Raw genomic sequence first — 25,058 nt, forward strand, 5'->3', positions numbered from 1 at the left:
TGTGAAGTGGTACTGGATGTGGAGATTGCTTTAAATAACCGCCCTTTATGTTACGTCGAAGACGACATACAGCTACCCGCGCTTACCCCTAACTCACTGCTATTTCTTAGATCAAACCAGCTACCAGAACTAGAACCACACCATCTAAAAAAATTGGATCTACGCAGAAGAGCTAAATATCTGCGCAGGTACAAGCACGATTTGTGGACCAGATGGACTACCGAATATTTACAAGGGTTGAGAGACTGATACACAATGAAACACAAGGGTCAAACCACGCCCTTGGCCAAAGGAGAGGTGGTCATCATCAAGGACGAGGAACGAAATCGCAATAAGTGGAAAATTAGAAACGTGGAAGATCTGATTTCGGGAAGAGACGGAACAGTTCGAGCTGCCAAACTTCGAGCGGGGAAAGGAACACCTGAACGGGCGGTTCAACGCCTTTATACAATGGAGCTGTCCTGCGATCGGGAGAATGTACAGGCTCCTCTGCAACTCAACCCAGGAGGGATGCAGTGGTAGCCGCTCGCTACCGCATTCAAGACGCGAACATCGATGCTGATTAGAGATATTTAGGAACACTGAATATACTGAACTAACTTTCCGTTTGGTTCATTGAATTTCAAATCATATCAAGTGTGCCATTCTAGTGTTTTTTTTTTTTCCGTTGAAAAAAAACACACACAAAAAAAAACAGGGGAGTGTGTGTGAGACAATTCGGCGTTAATTGATTTCCGGTTGATTTTTTGCGATAAGTGACATGATTGAACATTAAGATCATATTGTATATTTAAAGTGAGACAAGAACGGTGTGGGGGAGAGGGAGATCAAGTTAGATTACGAAATAAAACATGAAGTTTAGGAACGTAGCAGACTCTTTAGTCTCATTTCCGACATACGAAGGAACAGCTGGTGCACAGCCGTACTTTAGCACGAATCAAGCCCCTTCGAATTGATAGTGCTTGTTGCGCATCTCAATAACTTTTGTCTCTACACTCTTAAGCGTGTGGTAAGTTGGGATTTTTACTAACTTTGCGACATTTTCTCCATAGTCGTAAGGTCTTCCTTTAATTTAACATAGAGCAGAAAAAGAGAGCATACACGTGGCTTTGTCGTGTGTAGGAACGACAAAAACTATTTTGGCCATGATCCTGTTGTGACGCTGCTTTTCTTACCAAAACCTGGATAATAGGGACCTTACGCAATCAGGACGGCAACGCCAAGGAAGACTTCGATTAAAAAATGAATTTCTACTCTTAGTTAGAATTTCAAAAATGGTTGCAGGAGCTTACCGTCTTATACGGCGTCACAGCTCAACTTCAGCATGACGTATAAAAGTAGCGTTGAGTTCCAAATGGAAATTAAAATAATTTGTCGTCGCGGTTTCGGTTCGCAGACGACGCAAATTTTGGTGATTTCACGTTGTTGTTTTGCATAGGACGGCTAAGAAATGTACAAAGTTTAAAAACGCACGTGCTGAGCTATTGTTCTGCCAATTAGATCCCTTGTTTTTCCACGTCCTCGTTGCCGTCGCCGTCGTGGCTGCGTAAGGTCCCTAAAACTAAAACCTGGACAAGTACCAAAACCTGGACAAATACCGAATCCTGATTTTTTTTTTCAAAACTTTGGAGAAACAAAATTGGAATACAGTGATGGATGTCTCCTTTTGTACAACATCCCAATGAAGGATCTCGTGTGGTCTATTCACTGACGAGTTTAACAACGGCATGCTATCGAACTGCAATATGACCTCGATGGGTAACTCTACTAGTTTATCACCACCACCTCATGAGTATTCTTTTATTTATAAAGCTTTTCTGTTGGAGAAACAGGAGTCCACCGCACCGGAGATTTAGGAAAGGACTGCGCGTAAGTACACAGAGTTAACAAAATAATCTTAATCAGCGTTTTATAGCATGCTTTCTCTAGTTATTTTCGATTTTTAATTCTTAAAAGGTTATATAAGTGCTCTCGTGTCTTAATGTAACATTTTGTTTTTGAATTCCTAACCATTCTAAAATGAGGATGTGTCCTCAGTATCCACGGGGCTTTATTCGAATCTGATCTCGTCGACACTCATGGATCCTTTCATGTCCCCAAGCTCTAGCTTTACATTCAAAACAGCTCAACCAAGTAACCCAGTACGGCTGAAAAGTTGGACTTCTACAACAAACAAAAATCTGGAAAAAAAAATCATGTAAATCCATTCAGTGTCACTAGCACAGGAGGAAGATAGACTAAAGATGCTGAATGCATCTAACGATCTCTTTTCCTTTTGTGGTTTCCATTTACTTTCAGTGTTTTGCACTACTCCCACTTTGAGGAGTTTCGCCTCACTCAAACTGAGAGGTAATGAAAAAAACAAACAAAAACAAACAAAAACAAACAAACAAAACAAAAACAAATAAACACGAGCAACACTAACCTAAAAAAAAAGATTCATATACATCATGGACCAACTGGCCACGAGGTTCAAACTGTCTGGCAAGCATGAATGAAGAACTATTCTACAACGGAACGCTAAGCAATATCTATACGTCCACATTGTCTGACCTCGTTTCATGATCAAGACCCAACAGAGAGAAGAAAGGGACGAATACTACAGATTAAAAAGAAGAAATACCGTTGTACTCACCGTTTTGTGTTCGATGTAGGATCAAGAAAGATGGCCGCCCAACAAGAGCAGAGGGTCTACAAATCCCTCTCTCCGCAAGGTGGAATCATAACTGGATTAGCCTTTGAGAGAAAGCTGAATTCTGGTCTCTCTAAAAAATGAATAAAATACAAAACGTATTGGACTACTCTTACGACGTAAAGGAAGAGTTATTCTTATGGTCATAACGTGTGAAGTTTACGCTTTGTCAGGTCACAGTTTAAGTAGAATTACATTGTGGTTGACCAAAGTGAGAAAATGAGGATTTCAACGTCCAATTCATTTCAAAAGCAAGTAAATTAGAAGCCCACTACTTCTTGGCGAAAATACCATGGGCGCCACCATCTGGTTCCTTTTTCCTCCAAAAACTGTCATATATATTTTTTTTCCTCTTGAGGGTTTTTGTGAGATGTTGTTGACTGAGCGAAGAGAACTAGTCACCAAACGTTCATAGCAAAACGACCTACGTATCCATACCACGCAAGTAAAAATCCAGAATGATTTTACTTTGAACCATATAACCCATCATGAACAAAATCGGAGGACTAAACGAAATACCCTGCACTGTTCCCGGTGTTTCAAGATGATAAAACAAACTGAGCTGTTACTCACTCAGTGGCTAAGTAGCTATGAATACTTAACACTACAATCACACTTGGGAGGAATATTTTAAACAAGAAATAAAACCTTTTTTTTTTTTTTTTTTTCTTTCAGAAAATGCGGGTTTACATGGCCACCAGGTGTGTATCAGATGTTAGCTGCTGATCAGGTGAGCGCCGTTAGAGGGCGTGAATTGCGTCTAATAGAGGCGTCAATGCGACTAAATTTTTCACTTTGGCAACCAATTCTTGGCATTCTAGTCACCAAATTGGCGACTAGAATGCTTCATCATACCTTATCTAGAGATAACGTGAATAAGAAGTTTTGCGAAGAAAAATCTGCAGAAAACTTCCTCGTTAAGTTTGTTTCCAAAACGCACCACATGCATTTCGATCGACAACTAGACGCCATTTTGGATTTAGATGAGCTTGAACGTTGTATATCACCCATCCCAGAGTCCACTTTGTAGCACGTGCAAATTTTACTCGATGTTTTTTCCCGCCTATAAAATTTATCTAGTTAGTCTTCGTACAGGTTTAATTTTTGAATTTTTAGCATTTTTGGCGATATCACCGAATGATAATGCAACAGTGATGGTTGTGCAAACTTTAAATAAACATTATAGACCACGCAGGCCGCCAAGTTCATGTTGTAAACCTTCATTTGTTCCGTTCCGTTCAACGTATAAGGGTTTTTCTTCATACTGTATTAGTAGTATTAGTATGTATTAATAGCGAAATGAAGTATGAAAGCACAACTTTTATCTTAAGAATTTTCCCTCCATTTGTTGGAGAAATGATCATCGACTTATTAGTTATTACTTAACTCCTGATGTCAACCATGTAATTGCAAGGTATTGAATATAGACGAATATGTTTAAGTCAGTGGGTTCGTTCCCTGAGCAGGGGCCTGGGCAATTTTAGATGACTGAGTGATTCAGGAGCAATTTATCCTCCACTCTAAAGAAAAGGACGTCACGATTCTTTGATTCGAATTGCTGAAGTTAAAGATCTTTCTTTTAAACTTCATTTTGGGGGGGTCTGTCTAGAACGCTGACACCGTAAAAAAAAAGTTTTCTTTGCCTTAAAAAAATGGCGACCAACAGTTTGGAATGGGCTACCACTTTAAAAACTTAGGGGCCAAGTGGCTACCAGAAAAAAAGGAAGAGTAAATATGGATGTCCAAACATCAAGGGACACCCCATTCGAAGAAAAATGATTATCGCCTAGATTACTAACTGTTCTCAACGCATTTACTTCCAGTGCGAGAGAGTCGGATCCATCGATTCGTGAGTTTTCAAGCCTAGGCGCTGAGAAAGATTAAAAAAATACATTGCAATCATTGACTGCTTCTAGCGCTGCCTAATGCTCATTAGTAACATATTAATAGAAAAGTAACCAATGGACCTCATTAGGCTATTAAAGCGGTATTCGACTGAGTGTTTGAAGTAATCCGGATATGCTTCAGAAAGCTAGCACCCCAGTTCTAGAGAAACTCGTACTACTCACTCTAAACCAATCAGAAGCCAAACGTAAGCCAATCCTGACACAGCAACCTCTTTTTCCCGCCCCAGATAGCCATGGGTTGTTTACATGGTGTACTGACTCTTAATACTTTTATTACGTTATTATTCCTCTTATGCATGTTTATTGTATATGTTTATTGTATAACACTTGAGAATAGAGCCAAGAGCCTCAAAAAAATACCTCAAGATTCAGTCACCAACAAAACCAAAGAGGGTCTTGTATTTGCGCGAGAATGATTAAGCAAATGAAAAAAAATTGATAGACAGCCCATTCCCTTTCGTAGCATGTAGTGATAAGCGCCCTTAAAGTATTCAATACTTCCATTGCATTGTTTCAGCACCAAATGATTTCATCACATTCATGGGTTTCTTTCATTAAACGTGCTTCTTTCATCCGCGAATTAAGGGAGCAAAGCCCACGTCAAATAAACAGTATCATATTTGCATTTGAACGCGATGATCCGCATCAATATACATGCGTTATTGACCAAGCGTAAGGTTAAGATGGCTGGATATTGGCCGAGCTTTTTTTGCGTTTTTACGGACCGAGACGAAGTCGAAGATGGTGAAAACTCTTAAACTGCTCAACTTGTTCAGTTCTTCGTTCCTTCATATCTACATTGTCAGTTTAGCCATGACAGATGACTTCACATAGTTAAGGAGCGATTTACAATGAAGGCAGAATTGAGAGAGAATCATCTCAGGAAGATGAAGCCTTTGCACACTAGTGAACATAGCAAGGCAAAGATTTCCTTCTTCCTTACATGAGGAATGCAATGCAATGTCAAAAAATACTTTCTGCATTTCGATGATAGGTGTCTAGAAGATCACAGATCACTGCGCATTAAACCATTGAAAGGCGATTATTAATTGGATTAAACATTGATGGGAGTGATTCCTTAATGGCTTCATGGCTGGATACACTCGAAAATAAACAAATCTCATAGGTGATGCATCCACGCTTTCCTTTGCAAGAGGAATAAACTTCGCATTTATCACAAGTAAGAAGAACGCCTGCAGTACCGAAATGTTCTGATAAGACAAACCAAAGAGCGATCGAAATATGAATGAGATTTCGAGGATTACTGAACACCTTAAAATTACGGCACATTGGCGTCAAAACATTCTCTGGTTTTCCTGAGGTGAGAAATTCATTTCGATAACTGACAATATTCCTTCATATCAAACCAGCACAAGTTTTCCTAATATGAGAAAGGTCTGCAACCCGGGACACTTCATATCTGCGTACTCAAAGTATGTATAATTTTAACGCGGATCAACCTTGTGGGAAGCATCGTCTTTCAAACTCAGGTAGGCTATAATTCATCTCCAAAACAACCTCCTTACCGATCAAAATGCAGCATTTCTTAATTCTGATTTTCAAAGACCTTATAAACAGCCTAAAGGAGACAAGATTGCTGAAGGATGACAAAGATTAGCCTAGACACAGTCACTTGTTTTCCAAGTAACTTTAGGCTTCGAGCGAAGGACTACGTCGATCTTGATTACATCAGTCATCACTCTGACAACATGAAAACTCCAAACGAGAAAATACCGAATAATCTTAGAAAAGCCACACCCTGACATTCGGAAAATACAATCAGAACGATTAACCTGTGAGTGGAATTGTCTATACAAGGAATGGATAGGATATCATGCAGTTATATAGAGTGTATATAAATTACATTTTTTCCTGATTGACTCACTGAGGCAACAACAGCACTGATACTTCCAAAGAAGCGGTTACGTTGGCTCGCACCCACAAAAGCGTGCTCTAAAATATAAATTAACAAAAATGTTGAAAAATATTTTAACCCAAACATTGAAAGAAAACTTAAAAAGGAATGCATATCCTCTCGGCTTACACCTTCAAACTTACAATTTTTTTCCCTAATACCAGACAGCAACCAATGAAATGGAAATAACGCAGGAAATTACTCATGGTGTACAGTCCCTCAAATTGGAAGATATCTCTACGGGCGCAATGGTGAGAGGAATATTAAAAACTTATTATTAGTGTCATTACTGTTACCATTCTCACTATCATCATTAAGGCAAGATTTCATGAAATACTGCACGGAAATTGACGCAAAACGATAACAAAGCAAAATTCTACCTGCAGATGGAGAGGATGCAATGCAGTTGTAGAGCATGTAGATAAATTACATTTTTTCCTGATATAGAGGGTAATAGTTTGCGCTGGTTAATTTTGAAAGTGACTCTATTATATTGGAGTGACTCTGAGTACAAAACTTTGTCATTTCTGCATTGAAGGCGTACCGCGATTCAAAAGAGGTAGATTTCAATACAAGCAGCAGTGAGAGTGAAGAGGAATCCCCCCATGCTGGCAGGTGAGGAAGATAAAAGTTTTGTTCAGGGATTCCTAAAGAATTGTTACATCTGTTTCCCAAGGCAGCGTAATTTTCCCATTGATAAAAGCTGTTAGAAATAATATCAATCTGGTGTTAGTTTCACAAAGCTCTCACTTCCAACCTACATTTCAGTCTCTCAACTCAACCAATTATAAGATATTTAAACAACTAACACAACCTTGAACCATTGATATTTTCAGAAGTAATCAAGGGTCCAACGTCATCCAGCCGGCAAAAGTAAGTTCTGCCATCTAAGGGCATGAATTATACCCTGGTCCCAGAGGTTCTCTTCTCTCTACCGGAGTACGAGAATTCGGCGCAAAGCGCCGACCAACGAGCTGTAAAGCAGCGAGCGGAGAGAACCTCTGGTCAGGACCGTTGAGAATCTCACTTTCATGCCACCAAGCTTCGGGTGACAGCCATCAATCACGCCCCTTTCCGATAACCAATCAGAGTAAAGTATTAAAATACCTCTGGGGGTAGGTGTAGTGTTTTTACTTGTATCTGGAGTGGGCGTGGGGAATATATTTTGTTTCGTGGCCGTATTTACAATATCTGTCAAAATATTTGCTACACGTGCCAAATGACAAGCTCGCATGTAGTACGAACTCCAACAAAAACCCCGATTAAAATCTACTTCCCTCGGGCAAACGATTATTGCCGATTTTGCAACGAAAACGTCAAGATAAATGGCTATTCTCAATTGAATATTTTCACCGAGAAGAATCGAGATTTTCTGCGCCGCTTTAGGCTTGTTGTGAACGCCAAAGTTGAAATCAATTCCAAGGTCTCACAAGTGCTCTGTAACAAGTGCTACAGGCCTGTCCTAAAGCATGAAAAGGCAGTTAGTCAATCCGAAGAATTACAAGAGTTCAGGAACAAATACAAAGTAGTAAACATAGATGTCGGAGAATTGACGCGACGCAAGAGATGTGCGAAAGATTCTCCTTGTAAATCACCGAGAACCGCAAGAACACCGAGTTCACCAGCGACTAAAACATTTGAACGAGTTCGCAACCCCAAAAGTAAAAGAAAGATTATTTCCATGGCTAATGATAGTGCTGAAAGGGACGAAGAAGCTGTATTCGTAGGGCAACCTCGGAATGCATCACCTACGGAGGTGAGAAGTTTGCAATTATTGTATGTTGCTAGAAGTATGTGAGAATATTATTGATTTTATTTGCTTCTCTTCTTAGGTACGCATTTACTATCCGTCTGGTCTAGTTAAGAAAATAGTTAGCGCAAAAAATGGTTCCAGCATTGTAAGACAAATTTGTTTACAAGAATACAATGGAGTGATAAATTCTGTCTGGAAGCATCCCGAACTCAAGACTTAGATAATCGACAAGATCTATGTGGAGTTCAACAAAGAATCAAGTGCACTGTGCAGCACCAAAGATCCATCGATACTGAGAAAAACGAAAGCAAGCGATTCGATCGAATTTTCAATTTCTGCGCTAATTATTGCATTCCGAGGACAACATACATTCCTTCTAGCAACATACAATAATTGCAAACTTCTCACCTCCGTAGGTGATGCATTCCGAGGTTGCCCTACGAATACAGCTTCTTCGTCCCTTTCAGCACTATCATTAGCCATGGAAATAATCTTTCTTTTACTTTTGGGGTTGCGAACTCGTTCAAATGTTTTCGTCGCTGGTGAACTCGGTGTTCTTGCGGTTCTCGGTGATTTACAAGGAGAATCTTTCGCACATCTCTTGCGTCGCGTCAATTCTCCGACATCTATGTTTACTACTTTGTATTGGTTCCTGAACTCTTGTAATTCTTCGGATTGACTAACTGCCTTTTCATGCTTTAGGACAGGCCTGTAGCACTTGTTACAGAGCACTTGTGAGACCTTGGAATTGATTTCAACTTTGGCGTTCACAACAAGCCTAAAGCGGCGCAGAAAATCTCGATTCTTCTCGGTGAAAATATTCAATTGAGAATAGCCATTTATCTTGACGTTTTCGTTGCAAAATCGGCAATAATCGTTTGCCCGAGGGAAGTAGATTTTAATCGGGGTTTTTGTTGGAGTTCGTACTACATGCGAGCTTGTCATTTGGCACGTGTAGCAAATATTTTGACAGATATTGTAAATACGGCCACGAAACAAAATATATTCCCCACGCCCACTCCAGATACAAGTAAAAACACTACACCTACCCCCAGAGGTATTTTAATACTTTACTCTGATTGGTTATCGGAAAGGGGCGTGATTGATGGCTGTCACCCGAAGCTTGGTGGCATGAAAGTGAGATTCTCAACGGTCCTGACCAGAGGTTCTCTCCGCTCGCTGCTTTACAGCTCGTTGGTCGGCGCTTTGCGCCGAATTCTCGTACTCCGGTAGAGAGAAGAGAACCTCTGGGACCAGGGTACATGAATTATCAATTTCTATTCAGATTCAAAACTTCTTATGATGCGAATGTGCAGTAAGAGTGGTGCGCAGTAGAAGCATAAACAATTTTTGTTAAAAAATTATTTTAAACCCAAACACTGAAAGAAACCAAAGAAAAATTAAAAAATGCAATGCTTTACAACGACTCCATATCCTCTGTGCTTAAACCTTCAAACTTATAATTTTTTTCCTAGCACCACACACTAACCAATGAAAGGGAGATTACACAGAGATTTAAGTCCCAAGAATTGACAAATAGCTCTACAAGCGCAAAGGTAAGTAGTATATTAAAAAATAAAACATGTACTGTACGTACTTGGTAGACAAAGAAACTTGGAAATTAAAACAAAAATATACCTGGCTTGTACCTACAAACAATGTCATCCAGCCGGCAAAAGTAAGTTCTGCCATCTAAGGCCATGAATTATCAATTTATTTTCAGATTCAAAACTGCTTGTGATGGGTGCGCAGTAAGCAAGTGTAAAAAAAAAAAACAAAAACAAAAAAAGCAAACAAACCAAACAAAAAAATAATTATCAAAAATACTTTCACCCTGAAAATATGGGAAACCAAAGAAAAATAAGAAACAACAACCACAGCATATCCTCTGTTTCACTTTCACTCACACAAAAAGCCTTACTGCAGCAGCAAGTCCATCTAATTTCTTAACTAGACACAGAATGAGTGATTCTAGCAACTGTTAAATTTCCTTGTTTTTTTAGATAACAAGTGGGCAGAGAGAAAGTGTAGCCTGTAATGGCATGTGGCTTATGATCTATATATTGCTTTTCCTGGCGGGCTTAATCGTGAACATGTTGCATATGCACATACAACACCTACAAATGTAAATGGACCAGAACGAGCCTCCATATTTATGTTTATGTTGAAGATTTCAAGTACATGTTCAATACACGACACATCCTGGTAATGGAAAAATGAAGCTGACCCAACTATGATTCGCTAAATATGAAGCTCAACAACACGAAATCATTAAGCAGAATCTAATATCAAACAAAATATTTAAAACCACGTACAATGTGTACAATACCCCAAACTTCCGTTGGAAAAACCTCTTATGTCGGTCGATTAAGTCTGTCCATTTATGTAAAATGACCTTGTATTCACAGTTAATAAAGTTAACTTCGGAGAGTTGTTCATGACCGTTTCCTTTTCAGTCAGAGAAAAGTCCTTTCAGAGGATAATATTACCAACAAATTTATTTCAGAAGATCGTCTCTGTTATTGCCTTGTTACTTTCAACCGTCCATAGCATTGCAAAATTATAAATAGAACCCTTGATCTATTTAAAGGCAACAGTTTTAAGCGACATATCGGTCAGCCTATGAAAACAAAGATCTACGTGCACAAATTACAAACTCTAGAGAAATGAGCAAAAATGCCAGAGCAACTAACCACAAAAAATATATCGTTAAAACAAATATTCAAACGGTCTTAGCCTTCAGAGCAGGCGTAATTTTAGCGAGCGAGCGCTCAGTATTTTCTTAGCGAAAAGTATAGCCGCCATCTTTGATTTTAATGGCAGTGGAAGGCTGGGGAGAGAAAGAGATTTGTACCAAGGGGGTGAGTGACGGTCAAAAATCAGGTGGGGTAAGGGTGGGGGAGTGAATATTACGCCTTTCTCAGCCCCCTTCCTCTATCTCCAAATCAAACAAACGATCGCAAGCTTCTAAACGCCAACTTGTCCTAATAATAAGCCTTCACTGCCGGCTAAATTGGTCTGTTCCGGGCTTTAGACGATATTTTAATTATTTTGGCAGACGTTATTAACATAAATGCTTCTGATCATGTTTCGTCTTCACGTCTTAAACGCAGTGGCTGAGGCTACTGACTCAGTGTTTCGCGCAGAGTGTTTATATACATTATTATTCAAGCATCCTACGAAGGGAAAGGAGAGAAATATGTTGCATTAACTCACCGAAACGCCTTGGAAATAATTTGAGACAGAACCTTGTCAAAACAAACAAAATGAGCGCGTGTCAGTTAAATAATCTCCTTCACCGGAATAACTCTTTTTGTTCTCCAAAAGGAATACAACGGTTTACAGAAATCGACAGCAAGATCAGAGGGTTTTATACACATTTTCACAAACTTTTTCCTCTCGTACTTGTAAGATCTACTTGCATCTGTATGATTTCTTAATTCGTATAAGTACTTATATGGTTCCTTCACCACTTTAAACCGTTCGATCATCGAGAAGTTTTTGCATAGGTACATGGATGCCGTCGCAATAAACGAGCTCCAGAAAATCGCATAATAATTCAAACACAAAAAAAAAAATAATGCAATAGATCTCACTTGCTTTAAACGCCCAGAGACGGAAAATAACCACACAATAAATTGCCAATGGATGAAAATTCGTTACAACATGATAATGAGCTACTCGTTGCCATAGAGATGGCTGTGGGCTCATTCTCCACCAGCGGGATCTCCAAAACAAGTCCATGTGATTAATGGCGGATCGCGGACGATTTCAACAAAGCAGAGCAGTAGCCACTAAAAGGCAACGTTTCTTTGAGTTAAAGGTAAAATTTCGCACAAATCATGTAATAAGCTTATCACAGTTTCTACTATTAACAAATTAAGCCAGAAATAACTTTCACTTGTCGGTTGACCAAGAGATAAGCGGCGCACGAATCACTTGCTTGGTGCGACGCAAGACTACTGGGCCTTATTCTCCTTACTTTCTTTTCGCTATATACTGTACTTTACTGCTCATTAGCTTGCAAATCAAGGAAAGCGAAGAAATAAGAAAGAGCGATAAAATCTTCACGGTTTGAGCAAATCTAGGAGACAATGGTCTTAAATACTATATGCAAAGTTTGAAACATCACAAGGAAGAGACATATTACTGTATTTGTTATTACAAATAGCAATCTGTCCCTGTCTGTTCTTTTGGCTAGTATGGCTGATCAAGAAATAGGACGAGTTGTAAGTATAAGAACTCTTCTTATTGTACCATTGCACTCTTAAAGTACAGGGAAATCTTTTCTGACCTTACTTGTTCTATTATGACTCATTATCACAAACATTTGGTACAGAGAGCACTGTGACAAAGAAGGACTCCATCGTGACAGTTGCATGACCGAGTAACTGGGATATCACAACCTTCAAGGTTTCTATACCATATAGGAGCAGCCTCTTAAAATTACAGGTTTATTGAGTGACGAAAGAACTGAAGATCTCCCTTCAAAGGGAATACTTTCGTTAAAATCATTCTGTAATAACAGTTGACTAAGAAAAAGGCTCACAGGACAAACAGGGAACAAAAAAATACAATTCAGCATTGAAATAACCCTCCTCTGTGTGTAGACTACAGACCAAAGGGTATCTGTGATATTTTTAACTTACCATCAGTCTTCCTTTCTTTCGTTGGACATGTTTCCGAGCCAGGCGATAATGCCATTGGCCAGTTAGCAGCATGATGGATGAGGCTATAGCAAATGGAAAGAAAAGAACTATAAGATACATTTATCACTATAATTGCTGAAAAAAAAAAAGATAAAAAATACACTGGCGAGCAGTACACACAGATTTCATTTCATTTCAAGACACAACATGGAAAATATTTTTCGCTTCCCTAGCGAAAAAATATTTTGGGGGAAGGGCACTCAGTGACAAATCTAAACAATTGCTACACTTTTGATGAGCCTTAATAGTGTCACTTTAATTCCTGCTGTGGATGAGAATATTGAGGATTTTTTAAAGGTAAAAAAATTGATTTCATCTCGTCTGTTTTTTATTTGCCTTCAATTTCTAGACACTAACACAATTGGTCTAACTGGAACAGAGTTTTGGTCTTATTTAGGCCAATGCAGCAAGTTAGATGACAAGAAAAAGATTATTTTTAAGTAAAAAATAATGATCCTTGATAATCATTTCGTTTTGGATTTTTAGGTCTTTAATACAGATCTGTCCTACGTGGTCATTTTAAGGTAAGAGCTACAGTACAGCATTGATTTAATAGGTGTAAACTTTTCTTTGCATCCTCTCTTAAGGATATCATGCAATGCTTCCCTTGCGAAAAAATATTTTGGGGGAAGGGCACTCAGTGACAAATCTAAACAATTGCTACACATTTGATGAGCCTTAATAGTGTCACTTTAATTCCTCTTCTCTTGATCCAATTGCCTTGTAAATGGAGATGCAATGTAACTTCTATCGACCTAATTCAAAATGGTATTGATCAGAGAGTAGTAATAGTAAAGTTTTAAGATGGATGTAAATCTATCAGAAGAAATACTGCAAAGAAAGAAAATATGTTAGACTGATGTCACTACAATTTTAAGCAGAAAATTGTTAAGAAGAAAAAATAATTTAGCCTCGTAGATAAGGTTTGATTAAGCATCAAATTCTCAGAGCTAAACTGTGTCAACAATGAGACGTTCATTAAGGTGGGTGCTTCCACCAAAAATGTTCATCAGGCCACAGAATTAATACTTTTACATCCTTTAAAACTGAATGAATGTACATCAATTCATCACCATGCCATTTGGCAGTTCACGGTCATACCTTTTGTATATATTCTGAGTGATTAAACCCACAACGACTTTTGGGCGTCAAACTTGGTACACAAATTATTACATTTTTATTTTTCCGATAAGTACTGCAATGGGAAAGGATAAAATCAGTGATTACGAAAACATTTGTTTGCTGGTTTATTCTTTTCTTTTAGCTATGCGTCGTTTAGTCCAAGACATATTTGGGCCAGGTAAAACGATTGTTGATGTAAAATCATTCACTTTTAGGGACGACGGAATAATTCTGGACTTAAATCGTGTTCGTGGCGATTGTCCCATAGTTGGAAGTGATCAGGTAAGAAAATTGCTCCACTCAGCGGTGTTAGCACTATCTCATGGCAATTTTGCAAACAACGTAAATCTAAATTAGATTTGTTCACAAATATGTGTGGTGTCAGTTGTGCTGATGTTAGTGTTCTTAGTGGGCGAGTAATACATTTTCATTAGCAAAAAAATGTTAAAATTTTTCTGTCATTTATTTTCCATTAAGGAAAAAAAAACAAAACAAAGCAGAAATGAGAAATTTGATCGATAAAGGCGACTCTCTCTTTTTACCTGACACCTATGATTTAGTATCATACTGCGTTACGCAACACTACTGTGGTTTATTGTTGACCAAATGGTCTTGTGAATCCTCCCATTCAACTTTCGGTTATTGGGAAAAGGACCTTTAAGGAAATGCAATTGAATACATTTTAAGGCATGTTTTAGCATCTCAGATATCCAGTCTTACTTCAGGAAATCTGTAACTGTAACTTTTGGTTCCTACACAGAATGCGCTAACACCTCAAGAATCAATGTAAGTTACATAATGATCTACATATTTATCAGGAGGGAACCACAAATAGAGTCAACCTCAATCTTTTTCTAAAGACAAGAGCCCAAGCTGAGAAGGTTGCATGGCCAAAACAAATAAGCCAATAGACTTTAATTCTCTTTCTACTTTTTCCTCCATCATCCTGTTCCACTTGGGACAAGTCAGCCACTGAGAACCAATAGTTATCAAGTGATTTTATTGCTGGCATAAATGTAGTTGTCAAGAGGCATATGTACCTCTCTAGTTTGTCACACCCCAACTAAATACAATAAATTCGAATGACACAATGTATACTTTTCCATCTTTTAGTATCCTCAACATAGTGAGGTTGGAGAATTTAGCTTTTAGGAATCACATAGAGCACCAGCAGGTACGACCAAGACCACGAGGACTAAACAGTGCACATGATTGACACTGACATGTTCTAAGCAACTTTTTAAAGAGGGATCTTTCGCTTTTGACAGAACTTACTTCACTTAGATTTAAGCTGGCTGGCTAGTACATGTATCTATTTAATTTGGCAGCAGTGTAAGTGTGTACGTGTGCGCGTGCATATTTGTGGAGAAAAGGGGGGAGACCTCAATCCTAAACTATTGATAGACGTATCAAATGATTTCCATACGATATTTTCAAAATATCAAAAATTAAATTTTCTATTTCAACGACCTGAGTAAGTTAAAGAGAGACGCTCCCTGGGGACAAAATATCCTCGATTTAAATCAGTTTTAAATAGCCATGGGTTTCATTACTGTTACAGAAAAGCTTTGAATTACCAGATGCTTATGTGAAGGGTGCATCCCAAGAATTCACGGAAGGATTCTTTAAGTCAATCTGAATCTAGTTTGACTACCTCAAAAGCTTATCATGGTCTTCTCATTTGATAGATGCAGTAGATTCACACTCTTCAAGATGGCTAGCCTTGGAAAGAATGCTATGTGTTGTTGTTGTATAAGATAAATCGTTTTATTAAACGCACTTGGAAAATATTCGAAGCTTGTCATATTTCATTTTCTCTAGTTTCTCTTCAAGCAGGGCTCCAGAGCTCTAAGAGAGATAGTGTGGTATTTTAATTTGGCATCATTTAGAAATAACCAACACGATAAACTACGACACACTCATTACTTAGGTCACCCACTGGGCCGATTATGTTTACATAGAGGTTCCTTTGATAGCACTGGGATGGGACCTCTTCAATTTGAGATATCTTAAACGAAATTTAGTGACGAATCAAACGCTTAATGTTCAAATCACTGTGCCGTGTTATTCCATTGCGACAGGTTACCTATTAAAATTAAAATTGGGGAATACCAAGTATACCTAGTTGTACGATATACCTAGTAGGGAGGCTCGAAAATATTTTGCGCTTTCAAAAGGAAGTGTCTTATAACATAAGATTACAATACTGTCGATCTCATTCATCAGGAAAAGTTTTCAACAGCTGGATAAATACATTATTAAGTAATTTTTTTTAAGGGCCTCATCTGTTATCATGGCGACGGTACCGTGGTACCTGGAGACCATTTATGTCAAGTCACGTGTGTTGAGCAATACGGTTCATTCTTACGAGGACAAGTCCGAGCGATGGCGTAGGCGAAGAAGACAGCGTTTCTTCTTCCGTTCTTAGTGAGTGATTGACCAATTTGTCCTCTGGAATTTGCAGCGGGGGAGCGAAGATAATATTTACGAGAGCTTTGACGTATCCCAGAGTGTCAAAAAGGAGCATACAAAGAAACATAGCGCAATATTGCGTTTATAGCTCGCGAAAAATCATTCTCCTGAGTCGATAGCAGCAATGTAATGACTCCATAAAATCCTTTTTGTCCAAATTGATTAATTTCTAGAAGAATTTTCACTGCAAAACTGGCATCTGCCAACTTACGGGTTGTTGTTAACTTCAAAGAGTTACTTAAGAAATGTCATGTCAATATTCCTGACTCAACTACATTTACCTTTGGACGGTTTTCTTCAGCTGAGATGTGCAAATTAATGGTGAGGTTGAATTTTGTGCAATGCCTTGACGAAATTACACAACCAAACAATCGGAAAGACTTAAATCAATGTGTACCGCATTATTGTAAATTTGTAAGAACCAAATTCTATCGTCTTGTTTTCTTTTGCCTGGTAACATCGTCGATCGCGAGTACACCATTGTTACGACCTCGGTCTTCTTATGTCCTTGTTGCCTGAATTACTTTGTTGGCGAAACTTTCACTTTTCTCAAGCTCATTTAACAAAAAATCTTTCCTTCTTTATTGCGCAAATGGCCACATTCTTCTTTTGGAAACCATTGTTGTTTAAAACTCGCGTCACGCAATTTCGCGGGAGGATAGTGTGTGGGATACACTTATTCAGATTCATACTACCCCGGCATAAGAACCCTTTCGAGCCTCCTTAATTTCTACCAAATTTACGCAACGTGAAAATTAGTTTCCGCTTTCGTTCCGACAATCTGGAATAAAATAATTAAACGAACAGGGGCACTTTTGATAACTGTCTTAATTCGCTCAGATATATCTGTACTAAAGTGTACAACATCCAGCCCTCATAATTGAGGCAAGCTAAAAGGATAGTTCCCCAACAGCTTTCTAATAAAAAAGTGACACATTATCCGTCCGGAAAAATTTTTGGATTTTATCGACTTTATCGAAGTCAAATTGATTGTGCTAAAAACAGTGTACCGTATTAGAGGAAATTAACAATGAACGTTGACAACGAGAAGAAAATTTACCTTACACTAAATTAACACGAAGTTTTCAGAAGTTAGGTTTATATGCATTAAATTGTCTCGAATGTTTCGATAAGCATCTTGCTTTGTTTACTGCGATTTTCGTAATTCTGCATACATATGTCTTATGGAGAAAAAGAAGCATTTACAATGGGGTAGCTTGTAGGATTGCTCAAATGGATATGGTGAGGAAACGTTCCCTTGCATGCTGGAATGTAACGTTAGAATTCGTGACAGGTTTAAGAAGTTATCATGTATACCGTTCAACCTGGAAGCCATGAAGCAAAAAATCACGTTTAAGTAAGAAAAAGATAACAGATACGACCGGTTTGCAGTTGCTGGACAAGCAATTCTGTCAGGGACGTTATTTGCCGCCACTGTTGGTCATATTCCCATAGAACTGAGTCGATATATCTGGTATTCATTGAAGAGAGGAGCTAATGTAATGGGGGAGGTGAAATCTATAAGATATAAACGGTCTCCACTGGTTCAGGGCGGCTTAGAAATTCCAGTAGAAGTAACCGTGCATTGGTAGGACGAACGGGTATTGCAAATTTTAAAGAGGAAAACAGAAGTGAGCTATCCACTCGGGGAGACAGAGGAGTACCAATATCAATCAAAAGACAGTCTGAACTCGATTTTAAATGAAGACGTCCTGTTAGATAGTGATTTTGAAGAGCCAATAGAGGATTCATGAACTAATAAGGTTTTGTAATGAAATAAACGTGCTTTAAAATAACAGTGTTGTAAAATAGCGTGCATTAAATTTACATCGACGTTAATTACGATACATTCAATTAACGCGAACTTTGTAAAATCGCATTAATAAAGTGCATTGTTAATTTTCTACAATAAGGTAGTTTTACCTGCATTTCTCTGGATAGGAGTTTCTTCTTTTGTACTAATCTTAACATACTTTAAACTTAAGTTTAATCAAGAAACAAACCAGCTTTCTAGGTGCTCATTGAACAGACAAATCAGGAGCACAAAGCAACAAAACTGAAAACTAAGAATCTACTACATTATTCCAGTCTTCTCTGAAAAGCATTAAGACATTTCTCGGAAAAAATTAGAATCGTAATCATGCAATGATTTCCGTGGAAACCGAATCTCAGCAGATCATTGCGAAACAGAAAAGTAAACGGTGTACGTTTCATTTACACAAATTGTCTAAAAGGATTTTCCTTTAGGAATGCTTGCGTCAAGAGGGAAAGCAAGATTTACGAGTAGTTTTTTTTTTCCATGAGATGGGAAAGATAAAGAAAAGATGAAGCCCTTCAAACGAGTTTGTACTGAAAAGTACGTAGTGAGCTGGTACAATACGCCAGGTGAGTAATCACTCAAAATCTTAGCATAGATTCGGCGGTGTTCACGAAGTATGCCTGTACATAATTATTGTACCTTTCATAGGGCTCTAAGATAATATGTAAAGGCATAATTCCCGTTCTGTTTAATCGAAATTGCTACTGTTAGGCACAGCACAAAGTTTATCGTCTTTCTTTGCAACTCGTTTCCTTCGTATGAGTTGTCCGTTCTTCAGAACAAAACATGAGTATACGTTTCCTTGAAAAACGTCACAAACTTTAACAGAAATATAACATTTCTTTATACCAGCTACAAGGATCTGTCCTGGTAACTGGACGTCGTCAGACGAAGAAGTCACTTTGACGTGGAATGTTGAGTGTTAAGAAGGGAACGACGATTTTACATATCAAAGTAAAGATCAATGCCACCCTCTCGCTGGGTTAAGATTGCTGGCACAACTGGTAGAGGAGGGCATTTCAGTTCTTATTAAGCTGCGACACTACCTACAAAGTGTCGATTTCAGGCAAAGACAAGTTAGAAAATAATATCGATTAGAAGAAAGTGTTCACCTTCAAATGATCCATCAGTAAAAAATAACCTAGCAATAAAAAAGGTCTAAGCGCATTAAGTTGATGGATAATGACATGGCATCAAAGAAACTGTCACGAACAAAAGTAACGACGACGACGATGTTCTAAATTCAAAATTACTCACACTGTCCACTTTCTGAACTCCTGATCTAGGCCAGCCCTCTCTAACGGGACGACACAGTGCCTTAGTCACATCTAACATTTATCCGCTGGAATGACTTAAAAAATTACTGTGCGGAGAAACTGCTCAAATTTACACAGCTTGGGGAAAAGCTCTCAGAAAACAAGAGAGTCACGAAAGACCTCAATATCATGAACGACCTGACGATGTGGAAAAATCTGCTCGATCGACGTGTATCCTTTAACAGCCGTAGTTTCAGTGCCTAGGCCGCCTTTTGAGACTATTTTGCATTCAGTTTCGTTATCTTCCTATTTCCACTGATAGGAAAGGTGTACCTATACTGCATGAGCCCACCGTAGAGTTCCAGTAGGTACTTGTAAGACCATGCGCACTGAAGTCCATGCAGCCATGCGGCCATGCGTAATTCTAAGTCTTCTTCAAAACATCGATGTCTGCACGAACAAACCTTTCACCAGATCAGAACAGAAAGCGCAACCATTTTACTGTGTTTACAGCAAGGTATGGGTAATAAATTTCTGTTTTTCCATCTAACACCTTTTCTGCGAACCTTAAACCATTCAAATTATCCGGATTATCCTATTTACCATTTGGTGAGGTCGAAGATACCGAGCGGGATTATTTCAATATGTAGGGGACGAGAGCTTTTTAACAACATCCAAATCTGTACCACTCTCTCTTTTTGCTGTGAATACAGGTGCGATAAGGTTCTTTTTTAACGTGTATGTTTTCACTTTAATTCTTGCCATTTGGGTTATTCGATAATTCAGAGATTCCCTCGATGTTTACTTCATTCGCCTAGACAATTACGTTGCACACAAGTTTACACAGCGATTAAAATCTGCCTTTCGTCGCCAAACCTAACAGCACGTGCCTTTCGTCAACGCTTAGGAAAACACGAGTTCACTCCTTACCTTTCCACCTTTCTAACATCTACTCAAGCGATTCAAACATCTCGAGTGTGTCGCGCTAGTGCGCTACAGAAAAACTCAAATTAACATCTAAACACTCTTATAATTGAAAAAGATTACACATGGCTGACATGCCACTGTGAACATTAACACTTAGGGCAATTAATTTAACGGCAACTTGCGATCTAAACATTATCGTTTGGGCGACAAAATACCACAAATAAACCACTACGACAGGATTACAACGCAGTCAAAATATGAAGACCACATTTCCGGAGAGGAAGCTCAGAATCACAGCATATCAATACCCTATCGTATTTAAATTATCAGCAATTAACAAAGTACTTAAGTAGACAACTCTACTATTCAAAAGGCGTTTTGCAAACATTTCTCTTGTGCTCGTCATATGGCAAGCCCAAACACAAAGACACCTCTTTATGAGGACAAAAGGTTAACTTAACAGTATACGAGACATATGAACGGTTGTTTGAGTCCATATTCCATTTCCGGTCGGACAGCTGGCTAAAAAGACAAATAATTTTGGTTTTATCAACTGAATTTATAATGTAAATTGATCACCGTAAAGAGTTTCAAAACTGACGTTTCGAGCGTCTATGAAACTCTTTACGGTAGCCTGTTTACATTATCAACTCAGTTGATAACACTAAAATTACCTTGTTACTCCCAACTACGCAGCACCACAGTTTCCAATTTTTGCAAATTTTATTTGCTTGCAAAACGGATACTCATGATTTACAATGGTGCTAAACCAAATCTCCACACTGATGTTTTTTTTTTTTTTTCCTTCTATATGTACTGCTGACAGTTGACACAGGCTCTAAATAATTGCTAAAATGTTGCTGTAAGAGCACGAATACACACAAAGACAAATAGCTCTATTTCGCAGTATCAATTGAAGTCATCTCTTTCCTTTCAGCCGGTTAACCACATAATTGCTGCAAGATCACACGACCTGCCATAGATAAGTGTATGTATATGTAATGGTCAATGAATTCTCTAATAGCAACTTCCTAAATTCTTTCACTTTGAAGCTTCAAAAAGCTCTTTCTGTGCTGATTGCAGATATATTTATCTGTATCCTTTAAGACTACAAAATGGGATCAAAACATAGAAATGGGAGATTTGTGCACTTTGTATCACTAGGACTACGAATCACAAACCAAAAACGATGCGGCTGAATCTGGAAAAGGTTGGGATAGGAGATGCAAACTTACTCTTGATATCGCTGTTTGTTCTCACAAAAATATTTTTTCCTTTTCCAGATGGCAGCGAAACATGACAGGGTAAGACTATCCATTCTCCTTGACATGATGTTACTTCAATTTTTTTTCTTTAAAGCAAACAAAAGAAGGTGGAACATGAAAAGCAGTCGCCCAATTCCGTGCAGTTCCACCTACAACATCGCTTGACTTTCACATAAAAATAGTTATTATAAAAAATTATAGACTAATTCATAAAACAAACCTCCTAAAGAGAGAACTTAATTCTGTTGTACATACATTTATTTTGTCTTAAAGGTTGGTGTGGCTTCTAGAGATAACCGATTTTACAGAAGGGATATTTTTAAACATTGTGCTGGCCTAACTAGTTTTGACGAGAAACATATTTAAAAGGATCTGATAAGATTTACACAAGTGAACGCTTCATAAATAATTGCGTACATTTGTAGGGTGAAGACACCAGCTCTTCAGACGAGGAAGAAGGAGGCAAAGAGTGAGTCCATCTAAGAAGTTTAGTTACGTAAACGTAACGAATACAGAAACGAATTATTTTCCCCAAATACGCATTTCTTACATTTCGTTTGACCTGCGGATTGAAATCAAATAAAGCCATGATCCACGCAGGCGAGATGCGATTTTAGCAATTGCAAAAAGAAGCCTAAAAATTCAGTGATCAACGGGATTCAAACCCGTGGCCACCGGATACTAGATGGGCCTCGCTTCTACCATCTGAGCACACTTTAGGAGCGAGGCAAATTTTAAGGGTTCTTCTTTGTCCTGGAGGAATCTGATAAAACCTCTATTTCCTTTGATCTAGGACACAGGTGTTAGACGACTGTAGAGCAAGGTATCTCTATCAGTAACAATGTTTATGTTGTACACATCCTAGAATACCCAAGCTTGACGCAGATTCCATCGAACATCAACAAGGAATACACTTGCTACAAAGTAATAGCAACAATTCAAGTGGCTTGGAAAATTCAAGTCAGGTCAGTGTTCAAGTAAAAGTTTGTACATTCCACAAGCTTTTTTTTCAAGCGAAAGATAATTATCAGCAAGCAAAGTAAACTTGACATTTCCAATGTCACTATCAAAGCAGTGGGATGAGACAAGAGCTTAATGCTTCCAATATGCATAATTTAGTTATGCAAGAAAACTACATGACGAATTTGTAAACCGTGTCACATAATAAATACTCTTAAAAAAGCAATCGACCTTTTGAACTCAGATGTTAATTCTCGTTTAGACGTTTCTAGAAATTCTTTGAAGTCACGTTCTCAAACTCGACTGACTTGAGATTTGTCTTATCCCGAACTTGACGTACCACCGTCAGACTAACGGGACATAACTGCTTTTTTTCTTCTTTTTGTTAGGACGACGACAGTTACCCACCCCCAGGATGGACTATATCCGGACGAAGGATCCAACAATGTACAGATGACAATTCGATAGGGTATGTGATCCAAAACAATAAGTTTCAAATGAGACAAAAAAATTCCCTTGAAATAATACGGCCTTTACTTCCATTTTCAACGACACAGGCCGGCGGTATAAAGTTGTTTACAAATTTTCAACGACTTAGTCTGACCGTACTTAATTAAAATCATCCTTACGAATTATAAAATAAAGCCGCGAAAATTTCTCGTTTCAGAATTAGAGATGACGGTCTTTACGAAGACCAAGGATGCCGAGCTTCGCAGGTGAACAACTCAACAGATATTTAATTCGAATGTAACCTAAAAAGCCCGCTTACCAATCAACAAAATAGCTACTTATTTAATTGTTTTTATTATTTGATCTTTTCAGGAGAACGACGATATGGACCAACTGACCGATAATATTAACATCTTCATATTTCTGTTCATTATTTTGATATATTTAAGAGCTTTCTAATATTTAGATAAATCATTCCTTGTTTGTAGTCGTATTTTCTTTAAGTTGAACAAATACATTACTGTATAACCAAACAAACGTTGTGTTTCCATTTCCTTGACAATGTTTCTAAGTCCAATTGTAAAAGACAGTCAAATATCGTTACAGCAAAAACTGATTCAAGTATGTCACTCATTCTCCATGAACTCCTCTTTGATAGTCTCTTAAGTATTAAGACTTCGATTGTGAAATGGTTCAAGGCAGTAAAAGTTGCTGTAATAAGATAGCAGTAATAATAATAATAATAATAATAATAATAATAATAATAATGATGATGATGATGATAATAATTTTCACCGCTAATCGACGTCGCAAAGCAGAGCAACGACGCAGCTCAACAAGGTGGAACCGAAAGCTTACAAGCTTAGTTATGTAAGAATACGTCATCCCCTCGTCCTTCATCATTTATATTTTAAGTTGGAGGAACGAGGGTGTTTTACCTAAATAAAATCACGCTACACTGACGGAGCAAACTTTCGTTTTCAGAACAAAACAAAAAAAAAATCCCCTTGCCGGGACTTCTACCAGGGGAATATTTTCAAGCGCAGCGATGTCAAAACAGTATGAAAGCAATCCTGTATTAACACAGCACCGTTTGACTTGCTCGCACCGAACAGCTTGAAAATTAATCGGTACTGTTTGTAGGCATAGCGAGCCATTCAAAAATTAGAAATAAACATTCATTCTTAAAAACCTACCTCTTCATTAATCTCGCTGATTGTTTAAAATTCCTAAGAAACTATCGTCTCTCTCAACCTACTCCTCAATTCGTTGTTAAATATTTTACGACAAGCTTCGATAACATTTTTGTGATTTAAAAATTTTTCTGATCCTATTAACATTATTTTGACTGACATTTCCGCATAAATAAACATCACAGTCGACAGCTCTTAACCCCAATAGTTCTCTACTTCTGTCTTGATTGACGGCCAAATAGTATTTCATCATGCCTAAAGGGAACTACAAGTATATAAGCTGTGATTAGTGACTGCTCCTATTCATCGTGAACTTCATGTTCACTTCTAAAAAAATAATTGCCCAGTCACTATTTAATTTTCCGATCACAAGTGCTTTCAGTTTCGAATGAGGTCATCGACAGCAAGAGATTAATACCAAAATACTCAGGCATCCATAGCAAAGTCAGCCTTTCGTGTTTAAAACGTTATAGACTGCATGTGCAGTTAATTCTTCGATGAAAAAGGAATTTTTATCCAGAATTGTTTGGCTACCAAATTGAAATTCCTGATAAAAACATTCCAACCTCATTCCTTGATTGTCATAGCTACCAAGTTTGAGAGAACATGCCTGGACTT

At 38.1% G+C, this 25,058-nt stretch overlaps 3 protein-coding genes, 1 long non-coding RNA gene and 1 pseudogene across 11 annotated transcripts in view; 4 read left to right on the plus strand and 1 right to left on the minus strand.

The window, feature by feature from the left end:
- Positions 1 to 566, plus strand: part of LOC148722423 (uncharacterized) — a 1,144-nt pseudogene extending 578 nt beyond the window's left edge.
- LOC111322962 (uncharacterized) overlaps positions 1 to 25,058 on the minus strand; it is a 44,630-nt gene that overhangs the window by 3,355 nt on the left and 16,217 nt on the right. For 3 of the 8 annotated variants that reach the window (XM_088735475.1, XM_088735474.1, XM_088735476.1), the window contains exons 3-7: positions 21,808 to 21,923; positions 12,917 to 12,999; positions 6,464 to 6,552; positions 2,636 to 2,765; positions 1 to 2,180 (exon numbers count right to left, since the gene is read on the minus strand). The exon at positions 1 to 2,180 is cut by the window's left edge and continues 3,355 nt beyond it. In XM_088735475.1, coding sequence (XP_088591601.1) covers positions 2,721 to 2,765; positions 6,464 to 6,552; positions 12,917 to 12,999; positions 21,808 to 21,902 — 312 coding nt within the window. In that variant the 5' untranslated portion in view covers positions 21,903 to 21,923 and the 3' untranslated portion in view covers positions 1 to 2,180; positions 2,636 to 2,720. Of the gene's footprint in view, positions 2,181 to 2,635; positions 2,766 to 6,463; positions 6,553 to 12,916; positions 13,000 to 21,807; positions 21,924 to 24,443; positions 25,006 to 25,058 lie in introns of those variants that run through there. The other 5 variants (XM_088735477.1, XM_088735478.1, XM_088735480.1 and 2 more) reach the window with 5 other exon arrangements.
- LOC148722424 (uncharacterized) lies at positions 7,263 to 9,552 on the plus strand. Its single transcript, XM_088735452.1, has 2 exons — positions 7,263 to 8,270; positions 8,347 to 9,552. The coding sequence occupies exons 1-2, from the start codon at positions 7,734 to 7,736 to the stop codon at positions 8,485 to 8,487; spliced, it is 678 nt and encodes a 225-aa protein (XP_088591578.1). The 5' UTR covers positions 7,263 to 7,733; the 3' UTR covers positions 8,488 to 9,552.
- LOC148722425 (uncharacterized) lies at positions 12,021 to 15,921 on the plus strand. The gene is made up of 7 exons (XR_015992311.1): positions 12,021 to 12,090; positions 12,439 to 12,496; positions 13,463 to 13,500; positions 14,314 to 14,380; positions 14,859 to 14,884; positions 15,212 to 15,272; positions 15,787 to 15,921. It is a non-coding gene; the product is annotated as an uncharacterized LOC148722425 (long non-coding RNA).
- LOC111322960 (uncharacterized) lies at positions 20,053 to 24,438 on the plus strand. The gene is made up of 8 exons (XM_022926199.2): positions 20,053 to 20,162; positions 21,510 to 21,560; positions 21,856 to 21,876; positions 22,263 to 22,306; positions 22,703 to 22,802; positions 23,187 to 23,266; positions 23,465 to 23,513; positions 23,620 to 24,438. The coding sequence occupies exons 3-8, from the start codon at positions 21,856 to 21,858 to the stop codon at positions 23,704 to 23,706; spliced, it is 381 nt and encodes a 126-aa protein (XP_022781934.2). The 5' UTR covers positions 20,053 to 20,162; positions 21,510 to 21,560; the 3' UTR covers positions 23,707 to 24,438.

This window comes from Stylophora pistillata, chromosome 10 (assembly GCF_964205215.1).
Source record: "Stylophora pistillata chromosome 10, jaStyPist1.2, whole genome shotgun sequence".
Classification (NCBI taxonomy): domain Eukaryota; kingdom Metazoa; phylum Cnidaria; class Anthozoa; order Scleractinia; family Pocilloporidae; genus Stylophora; species Stylophora pistillata.